The 16815-nt window shown below is 39.8% G+C and overlaps 1 protein-coding gene across 3 annotated transcripts in view; it reads left to right on the forward strand.

Moving 5' to 3' along the window:
• The first annotated feature begins 375 nt into the window (after nucleotides 1-375).
• The window catches only part of TRPM7 (transient receptor potential cation channel subfamily M member 7), a 102950-nt gene continuing 86510 nt past the window's right edge, over nucleotides 376-16815 (forward strand). For all 3 annotated transcript variants that reach the window (XR_014059107.1, XM_081508297.1, XM_081508296.1), the window contains exon 1: nucleotides 376-621. Coding sequence is in view for 1 of the 3 variants with exons in the window: in XM_081508296.1 (XP_081364422.1) it covers nucleotides 619-621 (3 nt within the window). In the remaining 2 variants the exon portion in view is untranslated. The remainder of the gene's footprint in view (nucleotides 622-16815) is intronic.

Below are 16815 nucleotides of genomic sequence, written 5' to 3' on the forward strand. Positions count from 1 at the left end.
AGCTGTTCAGAATGCAGACAGAGGCCAGGCAGAGTGAGCAGAGATGAGACCATGTCACAACTCCAGCCAGGGTCCCAGAGGTCTGGAACCTTAACCCTCAGCTTTCGCTCCCTTACGTTCCACTCCCCAAGCCAAGGCAGATGTTTGTGGAAGTCTGGCCAAGTAGCCCACGCAGACCTGGGGAGAACAACCTACCCAACTCGGCTAACACGGGGCGGTGGGGGGTAGGGCGCTCGTGCCCGGCGCGTGCGCGCGCGGCGCGCTGAGACGCAGCCTGGAAACGAAGGAGCGCGCGCCCTCCACGTGACCCTGCCCGCGGGCGGCGACGCACACGACGCGCCCCTCACGTGGTCTGTCTCCAGCCCCGTCGCCGGCGGAGGCGGGCGCGGGCGCGTCCCTGTGGCCAGTCACCCGGAGGAGTTGGTCGCACAATTATGAAAGACTCGGTTTCTGCTGCTAGCGCCGGAGCTGAGTTAGTTCTGAGAAGGTTTCCCTGGGCTGTCCTTGTCCGGCGGCCTCTGCTGCCGCCTCCGGAGACGCTTCCCGATAGATGGCTACAGGCCGCGGAGGAGGAGGAGGTGGAGTTGCTGCCCTTCCGGAGTCCGCCCCGTGAGGAGAATGGTACTGGACCCACTCAGGCCCCGGTGGGGGGTCAGGGAAGCGGGAGGACTCGGCTGGCGAGTGTGTACGCGGGGCCGCTCTTCCTGGGGCAAAGGATCTCAGATTTGCGTTGAGGCTTCCGGACTTGTCCTGACGGGACGAGAGTGTGGTTCTTTTCGCGGGTGAGGGGCAGGAAGCAGGTAGCAAATCTGGCGCCACAGCTTGTCGCGGGAATCCCCTGAGCGGAGCCCGGGCTCCGGGGAGGGCCCCTCGAGGCGGCAGAGGCGCGAGCAGGGGAGGTCCTGGCGGAGCTGAGCGGCCGCAGAGCGCCAGACGCAGCGCTCAGCTTCCAAGCTCCGCATCTCCCGGGAGCGAGTTCCTCCTGGCGCTTGTTGCTGGCAGATAAGGGAGCCAAATGCTCTGCTCAAGTTCCGCAAGGAAGGGGAGGGAGGGCTGAGAGGGAACGAAAAAGGGATAGAGGATACGGGGTTTGGAGCTGTGCCTTGTTTGCTGCGCAACGTGCACTCCACAGGTACATTTTCTTTTAGAGCCAAAGAGGAGGGATTTGACGATATTGACGCTAGCTCTGATTTGGAATTTTCTTTTGCAAGAATTAAGGGTTTTTATTGGGCTTCCCAGGTGGCTCAGTGGTAAAGAATCCGCTTGCCAACTCAGGAGACGCGGATTCGATCCTTGGGGTCGGGAAGGATTCCCCTGGAGGAGGAAATGGCAACCCAGTCAAGTATTCTTGCCTGGGAAATCCCATGGACAGAGGAGCTTGGCGGGCTACAGTTTATAGGGTCGCAAAGAGTGCGACACGACTGAGCGACTAAAACAACAGTAAGGGTTTTATTGGGGCGCTGCTGTAGGTACGCGAGGCGATGCGTTGTCTGGATTTGTGTCTAATCACCTCATCCGTTGCCGTAGAGAAGGGTTGGTCATGTTTTAAACCAAAAGGTGCAGAGAGGGATGCGGCGCATTGCAGATAGAAGTTTTTATTAAGGCCAGGAATAAATTAGAAAATTTCTTACAAAAAAAGTCATTTAGATCAGGAACTTGAAAGAGCGGGTGAGTATTCCTGGTCAGTACTTGAACTAGATAGGCTTCAGGCGAACAACTCTCCCTCTGCTGGAGTCGGACAGGTATACTTTTCTCTAGAAACTAATTCAAGTGCCATACAAAACTGAAACCACGAATATAGTTATACTTTGACTAAATAGTACACCTTTCCATTATTTTCCACCTTTTTGGGTAAATGTAAAGTCAATAAAAACGTCATTTTACCTTTTTTCATAACTTTTAAAAGAAGGATTTAAATTCATCTACCAACACTAAACTTGAACATTTATTAGTTAAGTGGATTTTAAGGGAAGCTTTTTTTTTGGTGGGGGCGGGGAGTTGAATCAAAGTGATTTTTATTAAAAAAAAAAAAACGACAAAGCATGAATACCGACTCTTCAGTGATGTGTTTCATTTTCCTAGATGGTAAATAGTATACATTGAACATACCATTTAAGTATTTAGAAAAAATTTAGATACATTAGAAAATGGAAATGAAGATGATTCATCATCTTCAAAACCATTGCTTCCTACTATTTTGTTAAAGCAACCAGATGACTTTAGTGACTTTGTAGTGAAAGTCAATTTCTTAGTCTTACCTCAGGTGCTGTTCTTAAGTCCAGCCTCTTAATGTCTTGCTGTTCACATACGTTGAAATGCAGCTTTCAAAATTTAAGATGTGGTCTGAGTTTTTCTTGTGTTTGTTCTGTTTCCACTTATGTCCTGTCTTATATATATATATATATATATATATATATATATATATATATACACATATAGCAAATGCACTGTCCCAGACAGCAAGTTTGTATACAACATTGTTGTTTCTACAGGGGGAAATTCTCACTTTAAAATTTGACATGAAGAATCTGGTTTTATTTTTTATGTTGCTTCGGTCCTGACTGCTGTGGAGTCCTGTGATTTTCCCTACAATTTCCAATTATAGTGAAACCTTAGGATAACCTAAGACTGAAGTTCTCCAATAATGATAATTTGTTGAGCCTCCTGAACTTTTTAAGTCAACATTGTGACCTGAAAGTTTCCCTAAGTATGTTGTAGTTATAATTCCTACTGTAAAATCTGTTTAAGACTTCTGTTTCTGGTAGTCATTTTCTTCTTTGACACTAAGAGAAAGTGCACTGCTTTAATCACCCAAATGACCACAAAACAAAAAAATATCAAGAAACACAAGTTAAACTGGCGTGGAATAAAATTTCTTACAAAATTAAAAACTATGGCTATTAGAAGTATTTGTTTTATTCATTTGGTTAACACTTAGTATTTACTATATTCTAAGTACAAAGAGTCGGACGTGGCTTGAAATGACTTAGCACGCAGCACGCACAAGCACTGGAGTGGCAGAGATGTGATAGACAGGTTTCCTACTTTCAAACTACTTACATTCTGGTTATTTATATAAGAACTAACTACCTGTCTGTTGTCAAAGGAAGATGCATACATTACTTCACAAAACAAATACTTAAGTGTCTACTGTGTTGCAGATTCTATGATACTCTGTCTTGAAGGGCAGTATAGATATGCAAAAAAGCAAGAGAGTTCAGTTCAGTCACTCAGCCATGTCTGACCCTTTGCTATCCCATGGACTGTGGCACACCAGGCTTCCCTGTCCATCACCAACTCCCAGAGTGTGCTCAAACTCATGTCCATTGAGTCAGTGATGCCATTCAACCATCTCATCCTGTCGTCCCCTTCTCCTCCTGCCTTCAGTCTTTCCCAGCATCAGGGTCTTTTCCAATGAGTCAGTTCTTCGCATCAGGAGGCCAAAGTCTTGGAGGTTCAGCTTCAGCATCAATCCTTCCAATGAATATTCAGGACTGATTTCCCTTAGGATTGACTGATTTGATTATTGCGTAGATTACTGTGAAAACATAGGGTAATTAGAGAGAAAAGAAAGTCTGGGTAGGCTTGCGAAGGAGCTGATAGTGAAGGTGAGTATTGTGCCATGTGTGCTAAGTTGCTTCAGTCGTGTCCAACTTTTTGTAACCCCCTGGACTGTAGCCTGCCAGACTCCTCTTTCCATGAGATTCTCCAGGCAAGAATACTGGAGTGGGTTGCCATGCCCTCATCCAGGGGATCTTCCTTGCCCAGTGATTGAACCAGTGTCTCATATCTCCTGCATTGGCTGACAGGTTCTTTACCACTAGGGCCACCTGGGAAGAGGCAATAGTAATTAATTAACCTGAAAGTAGAAGAGATGTAGAATTGGTGGTTTTAGTTTAAGGGAACTGAGCTTTAGAAGAGAAGAAGCATCTACAGTTCATCTGAGATCTATTATACAAATATTGTACATAGTTTAGAATGAGTAGGGTATGAGATGATATAGTGTACTAGTGAGAGTGTTATGAAGATAGGAAGGGACCGGTTTTCTGAGGGCAATGTATGTCAGGAAGAGAAGTCTTGATTTTAATCTGGAGATTAAGGATCCACTGAAGGAACAGTATGGATGTATGGATGTGAGAGTTGGACGGTGAAGAAAGCTGAGTGCCGAAGAATTGATGCTTTTGAACTGTGGTGTTGGAGAAGACTCTTGAGAGTCCCTTGGACTGCAAGGAGATCCGATCAATCCATCCTAGAAGAGATCAATCCTGGGTGTTCATTGGAAGGTCTGATGTTGAAGCTGAAACTCCAATACTTTGGGCACCTCATGCGAAGGGTTGACTCATTGGAAAAGACCCTAATGCTGGGTAGGATTGGGGGCGGGAGGAGAAGGGGACGACAGAGGATGAGATGGTTGGATGGCATCACCGACTCGATGGACATGGGTTTGGGTAGACTCCGGGAGTTGGTGATGGACAGAGAGGCCTGGCGTGCTGCAATTCATGGGGTCGCAAAGAGTCGGACACGACTGAGCGACTGAACTGAACTCAAGGAACAGTATGGAAGGTGAATTGCTATGTGTTTAAACTAAAAACAGAGATCATAAGAAGTCTTTAGCAAGACTCGGAGCAAAATATTTAGGACTTGAAATAAAGAAGATGGAAAGAAGGAACCAACTGAGGTGTTTAGTAGGAGTTAGAATATTCAGAACTAGGTTCCTTTGGGGAAGGGTGTTTGTGTGTGTGTTGGCAAATGTCAGACGTAAAATGAAAACATGTAATAGTTGAAGTCATTACTTTAATACATGCAAAATGTAATGTTTAAAGGCAGTACTTAAAATGTGTATTTTCGATTTTGATTTTTAAATGAAGATCTATTGATGCAAAAACCTCTTAAGATTTAATTTTGAGAGTTTTGCCAGTCATAGATATTTTTGATACAGTGCTCTGACATTCTCTCTTTCTGTAACATTCTAATGTGGGAGATTTGAAACATATAAAGGTATAATAGTAAAATGAATCACCATATATCCATGACCTGTTTCAGCAGTTTGAAACATGTGACTATTGTTTCTTCTATTAACTCTCTCATTCTCCATCAGCTGGATAATTTAAAAACAAATCCCAGACATGTTCCATCTATAAATACTTCATTACGTATATCTGTAAATCCACAGTACTGTTGTGCTCAGTCGTGTTCGATTCTTAGCTTCCCCATGGACTGTATCCCACTAGGCTCCTTGTCCATGGAATTTTGCAGGCAGGAATACTGGAGTGGGTTGCCATTTCCTATTTCCAGGGATCTTCCCGACCCAGGGATCAAACCTGAGTCTCTTGCGTCTCCTGCATTGGCGGGTGGGTTCTTTACCACTGCACTTCCTGGGAATCTCTTACAGTACTATTAGCACACTCAAAATTAATAATTCTTTAATATCATTAAATATTCAGCATATTGCCTTAATTCTCTTTTTTTTTCCCAATTGATTTGTTTGAATCAAGGTCCAAAGAAGTCTACACAGCACTTGGTTTGATAAATAATTCTCAGTCTCTGTATCCTCCTGCCCACTGCTTTTTTTCCAGTCTTGTGATTTACCATTTAATGGGAAAAAAAATGCATTTCATTTGCCCTGCAGAATTTCTCACAGTTGGGATTTTGTTGCATGTATCCATGTGGCATCATGTAGCATGTTCCTTTCTCCTCTGTATTTCCTGTGAACTTGTGGTTAATCTTAAGACTCTTAGATTCTTGTTTGATGTTTGGTAAGACTGCTTAACAGGTAGTGAAGTACTTTGTATTGAATTACGTTATGAGGCACATACGGTGTGGCAGTTTTTCGCTTTGGGGTGTTAAAAGATTATCTAGTGGGTTGCTGTTGTCAGCTGCCTGATCTTTTAATCGTAAAGTTTCCCATCATATGTTCACATAATAGTAGCAGTTGATGATTATTGCCATTGCTTAGTTATTTCATTCTGGATTTCTCTTTCTCCTTTTTGGCAGGGGTTGGGGGGAGCCTTTCAGCATATGATTAAATTGTACAGTTTTCTGGGGGGTGGATAGCAGCTTTTTAAATGCCTGTTTTAAGTTTGGTGCCTGGAGACAAACTTCAGAGTGGTTGAGATTTGTTTAGAATATGAGCAACATTTGGCTATCTGTGGAAATTTGAACTGAGTCATTTATGTGAGTTAATATTAAAAAAAAAAACTTAGATGTTTGTCACTTTTATAATGTGCTTTGCAAATTATTAGATGAGTTTGAATATGACTAAAAAGTGATTTGGAGAATTGGACCTCTTCTAGTTTATCTTTCTAAAAACAATTGGTTTAATTTGGTGTAAGTTCATACATTTAGATATTTTGTTCACCCTTTGGTTTGGTTCACCTTGCATTTAGAAAATTATTCTGAATCTTTTGGGGGAAGATGTATTTAGTTTCCTGACCATTTAAAGGCTTTAGAACTCGGTTAAAGAAATTTTAGATATGGAGGTAAGCAGTTCTTTGAAACTGATAGGCATGCCTGTTCACTGAAGCATTTTTTGCCAAGTCACGCTCTTTTACGAGCATCACTGTTACTGTATCTGTGAAAGGTGGATGATAATCTTTTTTCGACTTGACCCAAGGAGCAGTACTTGAATTAAAGTCTGTGAAACCCTGTTTGTTCTTCCTTTCGTCATGAAAACATGTTAGTAACACCTCAACTATCCCAGCTACCACACTTCTGGAAACTTCAACCTTTGGAAACCCAACTCCTCATAGAAGGAAAAAAAAGATTTTGAGCCAAGCCATTATCAGAAATATGGCAACCTTGACCCAGCGTTCACTGGTTGAAAAATACGTGCAAAGTGAAATTTAATAGGCTTAGTTACCTACTTTCCTCTGACAGTTTGGTAGTACACTAGGAATAATAGAAGTTATCTGGGAAGCAGACTGTTACTGCAAGGAGGAGACTGGAGAAACATTCACTAGAATAGAAAAATAGGCCTGTAAACTACCCTTTAGTATGTGAACCAGTTCTTCCTTGTTTTTGAGTATTTTGCTATACCCAATACCTGGAAGCGCTTCCCTGATAGCTCAGTTGGTAAAGAATCTGCTTGCAATTCAGGAGACACCGGTTTGATTCCTGGGTTGGGAAGATCCTCTGAAAAAGAGATAGGCTACCCACTCCAGTATTCTTGGGCTTCCCTTGTGGCTTAGCTGGTACAGAATCTGCCTGCAGTGTGGGGACCTGGGTTTGATCCCTGGGTTGGGAAGATCCCGTGGAGAAGGGAAAGACTACCCACTCCAGTATTCTGGCCTGGAGTATTCCATGGACTGTATAGTCCATGGGATCGCAAGGAGTCGGACACAATCAGCCACTTGCACTTTCTTTCATATTTTCAATACCTGAAAGATACTCTACCCAGAAGTACTCCTGACTAGAAAAAGGGTGTGATAGGCTTTAGACAAATTTTCACAATATTAGCTAACATGTATTAGCATATTAGCATTTTGGAGAAGGAAATGGCAACCCACTCCAGTATTCTTGGCTAGAGAATCCCATAGACAGAGATGCCTGGCAGGCTCCAGTCCATGGTGTCACAAAGAGTTGGGCATGGCTAAGGGACTAAGGGAGAATTCCAGGCAAGCATACTGGAGTATGCCTTTGGATGCTTTTGTAATGTTGCTACATAGAGTAGATATACTATGTTGTGGTCCTTTGGTGTTCCTAAGTTTGATATATATAGAATTATGTACATCTTTTTATGGATCTTGGTTTTTTATTGAAGTATAGTTGATTTAAAATATTGTACTAGTTTCAGGTGTACAACATAGTGATTCAATATTTTTATAGATTACACTCCATTTCAAGTTATTATAAAATACAGGATATAGTCCCTGTGCTGCACAATATCCTTATAGCTTATTGGGGTTTTTTTGGTTTTTTTTCATTTTAATGAAATTAGGTTTTGGAGATTAAGTCATGTTGATAAATGTAAGGTTTAGTTTATCCCTTTGAGCTGCTATATATTATTCCATTGTAGGAATATACTGTATGTTATCCATTTTACAGTTATTGGGCATTTAGGTTGTTTCCAGTTTTTTACTAATGATGTAACATACTTGTGTATATCATGAGAATTTTTCTAGGAAGTATATAAATAGAATTGCTGGGTCACAGGGTAGGTGCATCTTCAACTTTGTAGATATTGCTGGAGTGTTGACTAAAGTAGTTGTGCAGTTTCCACTCCCTCTAGAATGGTGTAAAAATTTCCTTTCTTTTTTCCAACATCTTTGCCAACATTTAATTGCTGAGGTTCTTCTATTTTGCCCGACTCATGAATGTAAAGTAGTTCCTCATTGTTCTAATTTACGTGTCCCTGGCCACGAATAATGTTGTGTGTCATTTCAGGTTAAAAGTTTTTGGCTATGGTTACTTTCCTTCTGGTGAATTCCCTTTGCTCAGTTTTCTAATGAATTATATTTTTCTTTATTTACTTGTAGAAGTTCTGTATGTAGTCTGGACAGTATTTTTTGTTGTTTGTTTTTTGTTTTATGAGCTACAAATATCTTCTCCAGTCTCTAGCTTTTTAAGTTTTTATTTTGTTAATGGTGGACTATTTACTTATTTTTAGGTTGTTGATGTCTATTGGTTTTTAATGTAATAAGTTATCAGTATTTTCTTTATAGCCTGAACTTTGTCTTATCTTGAAGTCATAAAGCTATTTATTTATTTTTGGTTGAAGTTGTAAAGTTTTGCTTTTTCACATTATGACTTAACCCATGTAGTATTCATTTTGGATTCTAGTGTAATAGTTCGTATACATATAATCATCATACTGTCTCCTGATTCGTATCGCTCTCTCTTAAGTCGCTCAGTCGTGTCCAACTCGTTGCAACCCATGGACTCTAGCTGCCAGGCTCCTCTGTCCATGGGATTCTCCAGGCAGGAGTACTGGAGTGGGGTGCTGTGCCTCCTGCAGGGGGTCTTCCCGGGCCGGGGGGGTGGGGTTGCTCGCCAAGCTTTCCTGAGTGCAAGTTTCTGTTTCCAGCTGATTGATTCCATTGTTCTGTTTGTCTTTTGTGTCATTGTATTTATTTGGATTTTTTGGTAATCTTAGGTGTCTACATAAAATTTCTTGACTTTGTATAAGAAATTAATTTTTTTGCCAACATATTTATCATCCTTTTTCTCATAAAACAATAAGTTTTGATCCCTTTTCATTTTAATAAAAATTCTTTATGGTAAAATGATAAATTGTTCTGAGTAAGACTTTATTTAGAATACCTGAGAAATAAATTACTGTTGTTTGAGCTAAAGTAAATTGGGTCACTTTTTAGACTCAGTGTCTGGTCTTCAATTATTTAATATGTTGGACTCCACGGAATGACACGGTGGCAACTGCTCATACTTAACCTTTATCAGACATTTTCTATCCTTTAAATTGGGGCAGTACTGGAGTGGTAAGCAGGCCGGGTAGCAATCTCCATGAGGTCAGCAGGGCAGCAAAACCAGCAGAAAATAAGATTAAATGTAGAAGTTGGACTCTCTTTACAAACATAGTCATGGTATGAATCTGATTCTTTTTATTTATTTTTGGCAATAGTCTTAACAATTTATTGGAGCGGACTAGAAAAGTAGTCACTAAAATGACAAAAACAATTTTTTTAAAAACTTTTTATTTTATATTGAAAACAACCATAAAGTTTTATTTTTTAATGTGTAAAACTTTACCAACTATTTATTATTCCACAGAAGCTTTTCAGCAGTGTCTTTAAAACCTTTTTGTAGGGTTCACATTTGAATTATCAATAGTATCTAATTAGTTAAGTGATTGGCAGCCTTTTAAGCATAAGAGCAGAACACTATAGAGTAGGGGCCTGTCTGAGTGCCAGGTCTCCTACAGAGGAAATCAAAGAATGCCAGCCATTTTCAATATTTTGCTTCAAGCTAGCCTTAAGTTTTCTTTGTCATTATGCCTTTGCTGACGGACATGTTGTCCAGTGTACAAAATTACCACAACTCAGAATTTCTAGATCTGTAGTGTCATTTAACTTTTTAAAGCTATTGCAGCTTATTTGTAGGCAAGCTTCCTTTTAATTTGATTGGCTTTTCTTTTGAATATGGGTCACATTTTCCTGTTTCGTCTTATATCTAGTAATTTTTTATTTTATCATAGATGTTGTGAATGTTACCTTGGATAGACTGTGAGTTCTGTTTTAGTCCTCTGAAGATTATTGACTTTCTCTTTTAAAGTAGTTGCTACCGATTGAATGTTTGTGTCTTCCCAAAATTCAGTGTTGATCTTATTTAAAGATGGGGCTTTGGGAAAGTAGTTAGAATTAGAGGAGGTCATGAAGGTGGGGTCTTTATACAAAGAGACCAGAGAGCTTGCTCCCTATCCCCGCCCTGTAAGGACACAGTGAAAAGACAGCTGTCTGCAATCCAGGGAGGGGGCTCTCAGACGCAGACCTTACTGGCCCCTTGATCTTGGATTCCAGTTTCTAGAACTCGGAGAAAATGAATTTTGGTTGTTGAAACCAAAGTTAAGTCTTATGGTATTTGTATGGCAGTCAGAGCAGATTAGGATAGTAGTTGATTAACCTGACTGTACTCAAATTCCAAACTCTTGACTCCTTCAATGGGCAATAAAAAGATCTATTCAGTTAGTTACGCTATTCATAACTGACCTGCTTGGAATCTGCCCCATGTATGCATGCTTCATGGGTCAGCTAGATTTCAGCGGTGTTAATATGCAGCATTTAGGGTTCCCTTTTTCTGTGACTCTATCCTGTGCAGGACTTTTCCCATCACTTTCCAGCTGCTGTTGTCACCTCGAAGTTTGTATTCTGGTTCTTAAAGCCAGTAAAACTATGGAATTTCTATTGGAGTTTTAGCTACTTAGTAGGTATGCAGTAGGGCCTCTCTTAACCATAAAATTGGAAACTCACTCAGTACTGTTCCTTTATCCTGAGTACAAACTTCATCTGATTTCTTCCTGCTTTTGGTTGCCTTTTCAGTGCTACTAAGTAGTTTTTTTTTTTTTCAATTTTTATTTTAACCAGAGTTTATGATTATTATCTTGGGAGCGTTAGTCCAATAGAACCTCCATAGCTGGAGGCTCCTTTCTAATATTAATATATAGAATTGTTGAGTGTATTTAGTTGTAAAAATAGATTGATTTTCAGTGTTACCTTGAAGTAGAACTTTCAAAGCAATCCTTTTTTTTTTTTTCCCCTCAATTTTCACTGTCAGTATACAGTCAAGAAGGATGTGCTGGTACTGATTTGTTTGAAGAGTAGGATGTGGTTAGTACATTTATTTATAGCATATATGCCCCTTATTGCTAGGAGACAGATAGGAAGAATTTGTAATTGAATTTTGAAGCTTTGTTGAGATATGACTGTGTGGGAGGCATTTTGCTAAAAACATGGATCATAATCTTCAGAGCAACTTTGTGAGATAGGTATGTTATTCTATTTTTATAGGTGAGGAAACAAGTTCAGACACTTAAGGTTGCATTAATAGAATAACCAACAATGAACATGTTATTCTGAACTCCAGAATCTGATCTCTTTTACCACTAAAGATCACGTTTCCCTCTTTTGTTAACATTCTGTGGTTATAGTTGTTTCTTACTGTACCTAGAACATTTAAGTTTAGGAATTTTCAGGTTTGTGTTTGTAGTGTGCCATCTTTTGGTAAAATACAGTAATGCAGTCTAGCAAAAGAAGTATAAAATGAGGAATTTTTATGTGTATTTATAATCCAGGGCACGTTTTATTGGATACTTGATGGTACAGCAGAAGCTCAGAATTTCAAAAATTGTAGAAGCCTATTATTGGGAATGATTTGCCATTATCAGCTGGGATATGTCACTGTCAGGCATAGGAAGCCAATCCCTAATGTGATCAATGAATGCCATAAATGACAAAGCTGGTGTATATGGGGAGAATATATTTACATTTGGTGTTCACACAAACAGGAGAGGTGGTAGGCCCTTGAAATAAACAAACTCGGTGAATAATGAAGGTAGGGGAAGCTGTGATAGTCTTGAAGCATGGTAATGTTTTTGTATGTCTCTGTAGGCACAAAATTTGATACAAATTTGTGAGCATCAGAGTGACTCTATTTAAGTGACTTAGCCAGAGGGTTTGCTAAAGTTTTGGATGGATTTGTCAGTTAGAGACTACTATGAAAGATTTGAAGTTGTGAAGAGATAGTACTGGCTGTTTGTTTATTATTTTTAACAAGAATGATAAAATGAAACTAACTATGAGTACATTTGTAGTTGGTCCTGAAATTTAACAATGTTCCTGTTGGGGAAGTTTTGTATTTTATCATAATAGACAAATGAGTACTGAAAAAGTGAAAGTGTTAGTTGCTCAGTTGTGTCTCACTCTTTGCCACCTCATGGACTGTAGCCCACCAAGGCTCCTCTGTCCATGGAATTCTCCAGGCAAGAATACTGGAGTGGCTAGCCATTCCCTTCTCCATGGGATCTTCCTAACACAGGCATTGAACCCATGTCTCCTGCATTGCGGACAGATTCTTTACCGTCTGAGCCACCAGGGAAGCCCCAAATGAATACTAGAAGTGACTCAACTGTTTTAGGTTGTTGGTGATTGAAAGTGATCATTTCTGGGGAAAAAAGCTCGGTATATGTACTCGAACACTAGATATTTTTTCCTCAGTAATGTTTAGATTTTGTGTTTATATCCATATGGCTTATTTAATGCCTTTTCTATTGAAATTCCTGCAGAAAAAAAATAACTTTGTTCATATATATCTAAAACTCTTTAGCCCCATCTTTTTTTTCCTTTCTTTAGAAAGCAACTCTTAATACAAGGGTCTCCTGGGATTGTAGGCCTGGTAGAAAGGACACTAATAATATCCAAGAAACAATGCAGGGGAAGAATCTGAAGGACATGGCATATACTTGTTAGATTGAATTGGTTCAGTGGAATTGTGAAATTTTTTTTTGTGGGAAGCTTTTGTGAGATTCAGAGCAGGGGTTGGCAAACTATGCCATGTATGCCAAATCTGGCCAAGGCCTGTTCTGTATGGCCTTGAGCTTAGAATGGTTCTTATAATTTTTAGTGGTTGAAAAACAAAAACAGTATGTGATGGAGGCAGTAAGTGGTCCAAAAAGCCTAAAATATTTACCATTTGGCCCTTAATAGAAAAAATTTGCTGATTGCCCACATAGAGTATAGCCATACTTCGTGTCTGACTCTTTGCGACCCTGTGCAAGAAGAACGGGGTGGGGGGGTGGGGGTGGTGGCTACGTCCTCCAGGAGATCTTCCTGAATCAGCATCTCTTACGTCTACTGCGTTGGCAGGCAGGTTTTTTACCACCAGTGACACTTGGGAAGCCCGCTATTATGAATGGAGTAATCCATAAGTTCCATCAGGTAAAACTGACTGATAGTGTTTAAATCTACTCTGTTCTTTCTAGTTTTCTGCCTAATTATCCAATCAAGAAAAAGAGGAGGGGGAAAAAAAGGGGATGTGAATTGTACAAGAGTGCATTTCTTATCTTTTATCTAAGCCATATATTTTCAAGTTCTCCCTAAGATGTTTTCCTCTTTTGTCAAGTAATTGTCCTTTGACAAAACTCCTTAAAAAGGTCCATTATATTGTTAATTAATAAATTTGCTCATGTTGTGTTCACTTTTCGCCCATCTTTCTTTCATGCTGTAGGCTTTAGGCCTGTGCTCATGAATTGCAAGTAATCTAGTTTTTAAAAAAGCATATAGTTCATACTGAAGCAATCTGGGTGCTTCTCATGCTTGTATATTGCCACTGTTTTAGTGTGTTATTTGCATATGTTAAATGTTTAGTTCTAGAATCTGATTTTGGTGGACTTCATTACTGTATCATGGGACTGAGCTGCCTTTTTGTTTGCAAATAAGCTCACAGAGAGAAATTCCAAACAAATCTTTTGTCTTGCTTTAACAATCAGTAAAAATATAGCAGTAAGTACAATCACTGAGCTGTTCTCCCCCACCCCAGAACAGTTCCAGTTTTTCTAAAAGAAGCAACCCTTTAAAAGATAAATCGCAGTATAATTTTAGTTATTATAAACCCATTTTTATAATTTAAAAATTTATTTATTAATTTGGCTATGCCAGGTCTTAGTTGCAGCACTCAGAATCTTTAGTTGCAATGTGTGAAATCTAGTTTTCCTGGCCAGGGATTGAACCCAGGCCCCCTGCATTGGGACACGGACTCTTTAGCCACTGGACCACCAGGGAAGTCCCTGCATTTAAAAAAAAAAATTATTTATTTTTAGCTGTGCTGCATCTTTGTTGCTGAGAGGGTTTTTCTTTAGTTGTGGTGAGCAGGGGCTACTCTCTAGTTGTGGGCTTCTCATTGTGGTGGCTTCTCTTGTTGCAGAGCACAGGCTCTAGGGCACATGGGCTTTAGTAGTTTCAGCATCTGTGGCACCCGAGCCCTAGAGCATAGGCTCAGTAGTTGTGGCGCACTGGCTTAGTTGCTCCGTGGCATATGGGGTCTTCCCACACCAGGGAGTGAACCTGTGTCTTTGGCACTGGCAGGCAGATTCTTTACCACTGAGCCACCAGGGAAGCCCCCTGTGATTTTTAATAATAGAAGAGGAAAGTAATAAAAATTTTATGAGTTTAAAGCAGTAAGTTAGCTTTAGTAAAAATTCAACTTCACATCATCATGTGTTAGAACAGCCTACCAAATGATTATTTTTAAATTTACAAACAGAAGTCACATAAATAAATGTCTTCCGATCCAGATGCTCTGCCTACCTTCAGTGTACTATGGTTCTGGAGTGGGAGAAGGGTTTAGGATATCCGTAATATATCAGCAATCTAACTGACATGGCCAGATCTTTTTGTTGTCAGGACAGTGCTTGGTTGTCAGGACAGTGCTCTCACCATGATCCTAGGGATGGTTCCATTGTTCTATAGTTGCATAAGGCAGTAGAGGGGATGGTGATTGCATATCTTAAATAGTGTAAGCGTCTTTGGTGGGCAGATGTGACAGAAGTTTTGTTGCTTCAGTTTTCTGAGTGAAATGGGAAGTAGGTCATCAGTTGAGAATAAGAATGGTGAATGAGTGTTGAAGGTTTGAGGAGAGGAGAAGGTAGTGTGAAATTGTACAGGAGAATGAGAAAATGGACCAGGGAAATGTGGTGTGACTATTGGGCATCATTAAGGGATGTTTGAGGTTTTAAAGTGAAATCAAAGGGTGTTGTTTTGTTTGTTTTTCCTGTAGTCATATTAACATAGGCAGTTATGGAATAGATGGGGAATTGGATTGAGTCAGGATTGGATTTGCCAGCTGTATACCCAATACAGTAAAACTGAAGAGAGTCCTATTTTTTTTCCCCCATGAGAGGTATGTAGGTAAAGCAGATTCTTCAAAAAAATACCAGACTTTAGTTAGAATAAGAAGGTGTTGGAGGGACTGTGCTAAATGAGATTTAGAGTGTAGGACATTTTGCTGATGAAGGGTCATGGGTTCTAGAGGGCATTCTGTGAGTTTTAAAATATTTATTTATTTACTTTTGATGGCACTGGGTCTTCATTCGCTATGTGCAGGCTTTCTCTAGTTGTGGCAAGTGGGGGCTACTCTTCTTTGAATTGCATGACTTCTCATTGCACAATGGGCTCTAGGCACACGGGCTTCAGTAGTTGGCGTTGCCAAGCTCTAGAGCATAGGCTCAATAGTTGTGGCACACTGCCTTAATTGCTCTGTAGCATGTGGCATCGTCCCAGATCAGTAATCAAACCCGTGTCCCTTGCATTGGCAGGTGGATTCTTAACCATTGGACCACCAGGGAAGTTCCCATCCTGTGATTTTTGTAACTAGGGGATCATGGTATAATTTGCTCCTACTTAAGTGAATCTATTTAAAGGTGAACCATTGATCTAGAAAATGGACATTTTGAATGGAGAGACAGAATTTTGCAACCAGAATTAGATTAGACGATATACTAAGGTTTATGATTAGAATATCTAAAGAATTTGAAAGGAACCTGCAAACTCCACCATCATAATTCTGTCTAGAATCTCTCTTCTCCTAGGGGCTTCCTTTTTATTTGTTTTTAATTTGGCCCCCGGTTGGCTTATGGGATCTTATTTCTCCAACTAGGCTTGTACCCTCTGCAGTGGAAACTCCCCTACCTAACCACTGAACTGTAGAGGTTTCATTATGGAATATAGGCTCTTCCTTTTTGTATTGTCCTGGTAAGAAAGAGGCAGGTAGAGAAGGGAAAAGAGATTTTGATAGAGAGTGTGCTAATATCTATATTTAATGTATAATAATACCTATATGCATAATAGAGATATATTTAATATTTTCTATATATCTAATATATACATTATATGGAGGATGAAGCTCAAGATCTTTAATCTACTCAGTCCTAATTTATGGAGTTTCACCTTTTTCAATATATAATGCCCCATCTCTTTCTAATCAGTCACCAGTAGTAGGGTACAGAGGCTAGGGAACCAAGCAAAAACTTAAGTAGTGGTATAAACAGTAATTTTTTAAAACCTTTTAAACTTGAAATTGTTTCAGATTTACAGTAATTGAAGGAAATGTGTTAATCTTCCACTGTGATCCTAGATTTGTCTTATTCTCCCTGTTAACTTTTGTGCTATATTCATTTTAGGACTGTCATATTTAAGATTGTTCTAACAATTTGGTGAATCAGACATTTGAAATTATGTAGTAACCTGTACTATTCCTGTTGATGTTTAGCATCTCTTTTTTTCTAGTATTATTTTTCTTTTGATTAGAATTTGCTTGATGCATTTTTCGGTGCCTGTGCCGTTAGCCATTCCATGTCGCTGTGCTTTAGGT

Source organism: Giraffa tippelskirchi, chromosome 7 (assembly GCF_054371585.1).
Source record: "Giraffa tippelskirchi isolate mGirTip1 chromosome 7, T2T-mGirTip1v1.2.pri, whole genome shotgun sequence".
Lineage (NCBI taxonomy): Eukaryota > Metazoa > Chordata > Mammalia > Artiodactyla > Giraffidae > Giraffa > Giraffa tippelskirchi.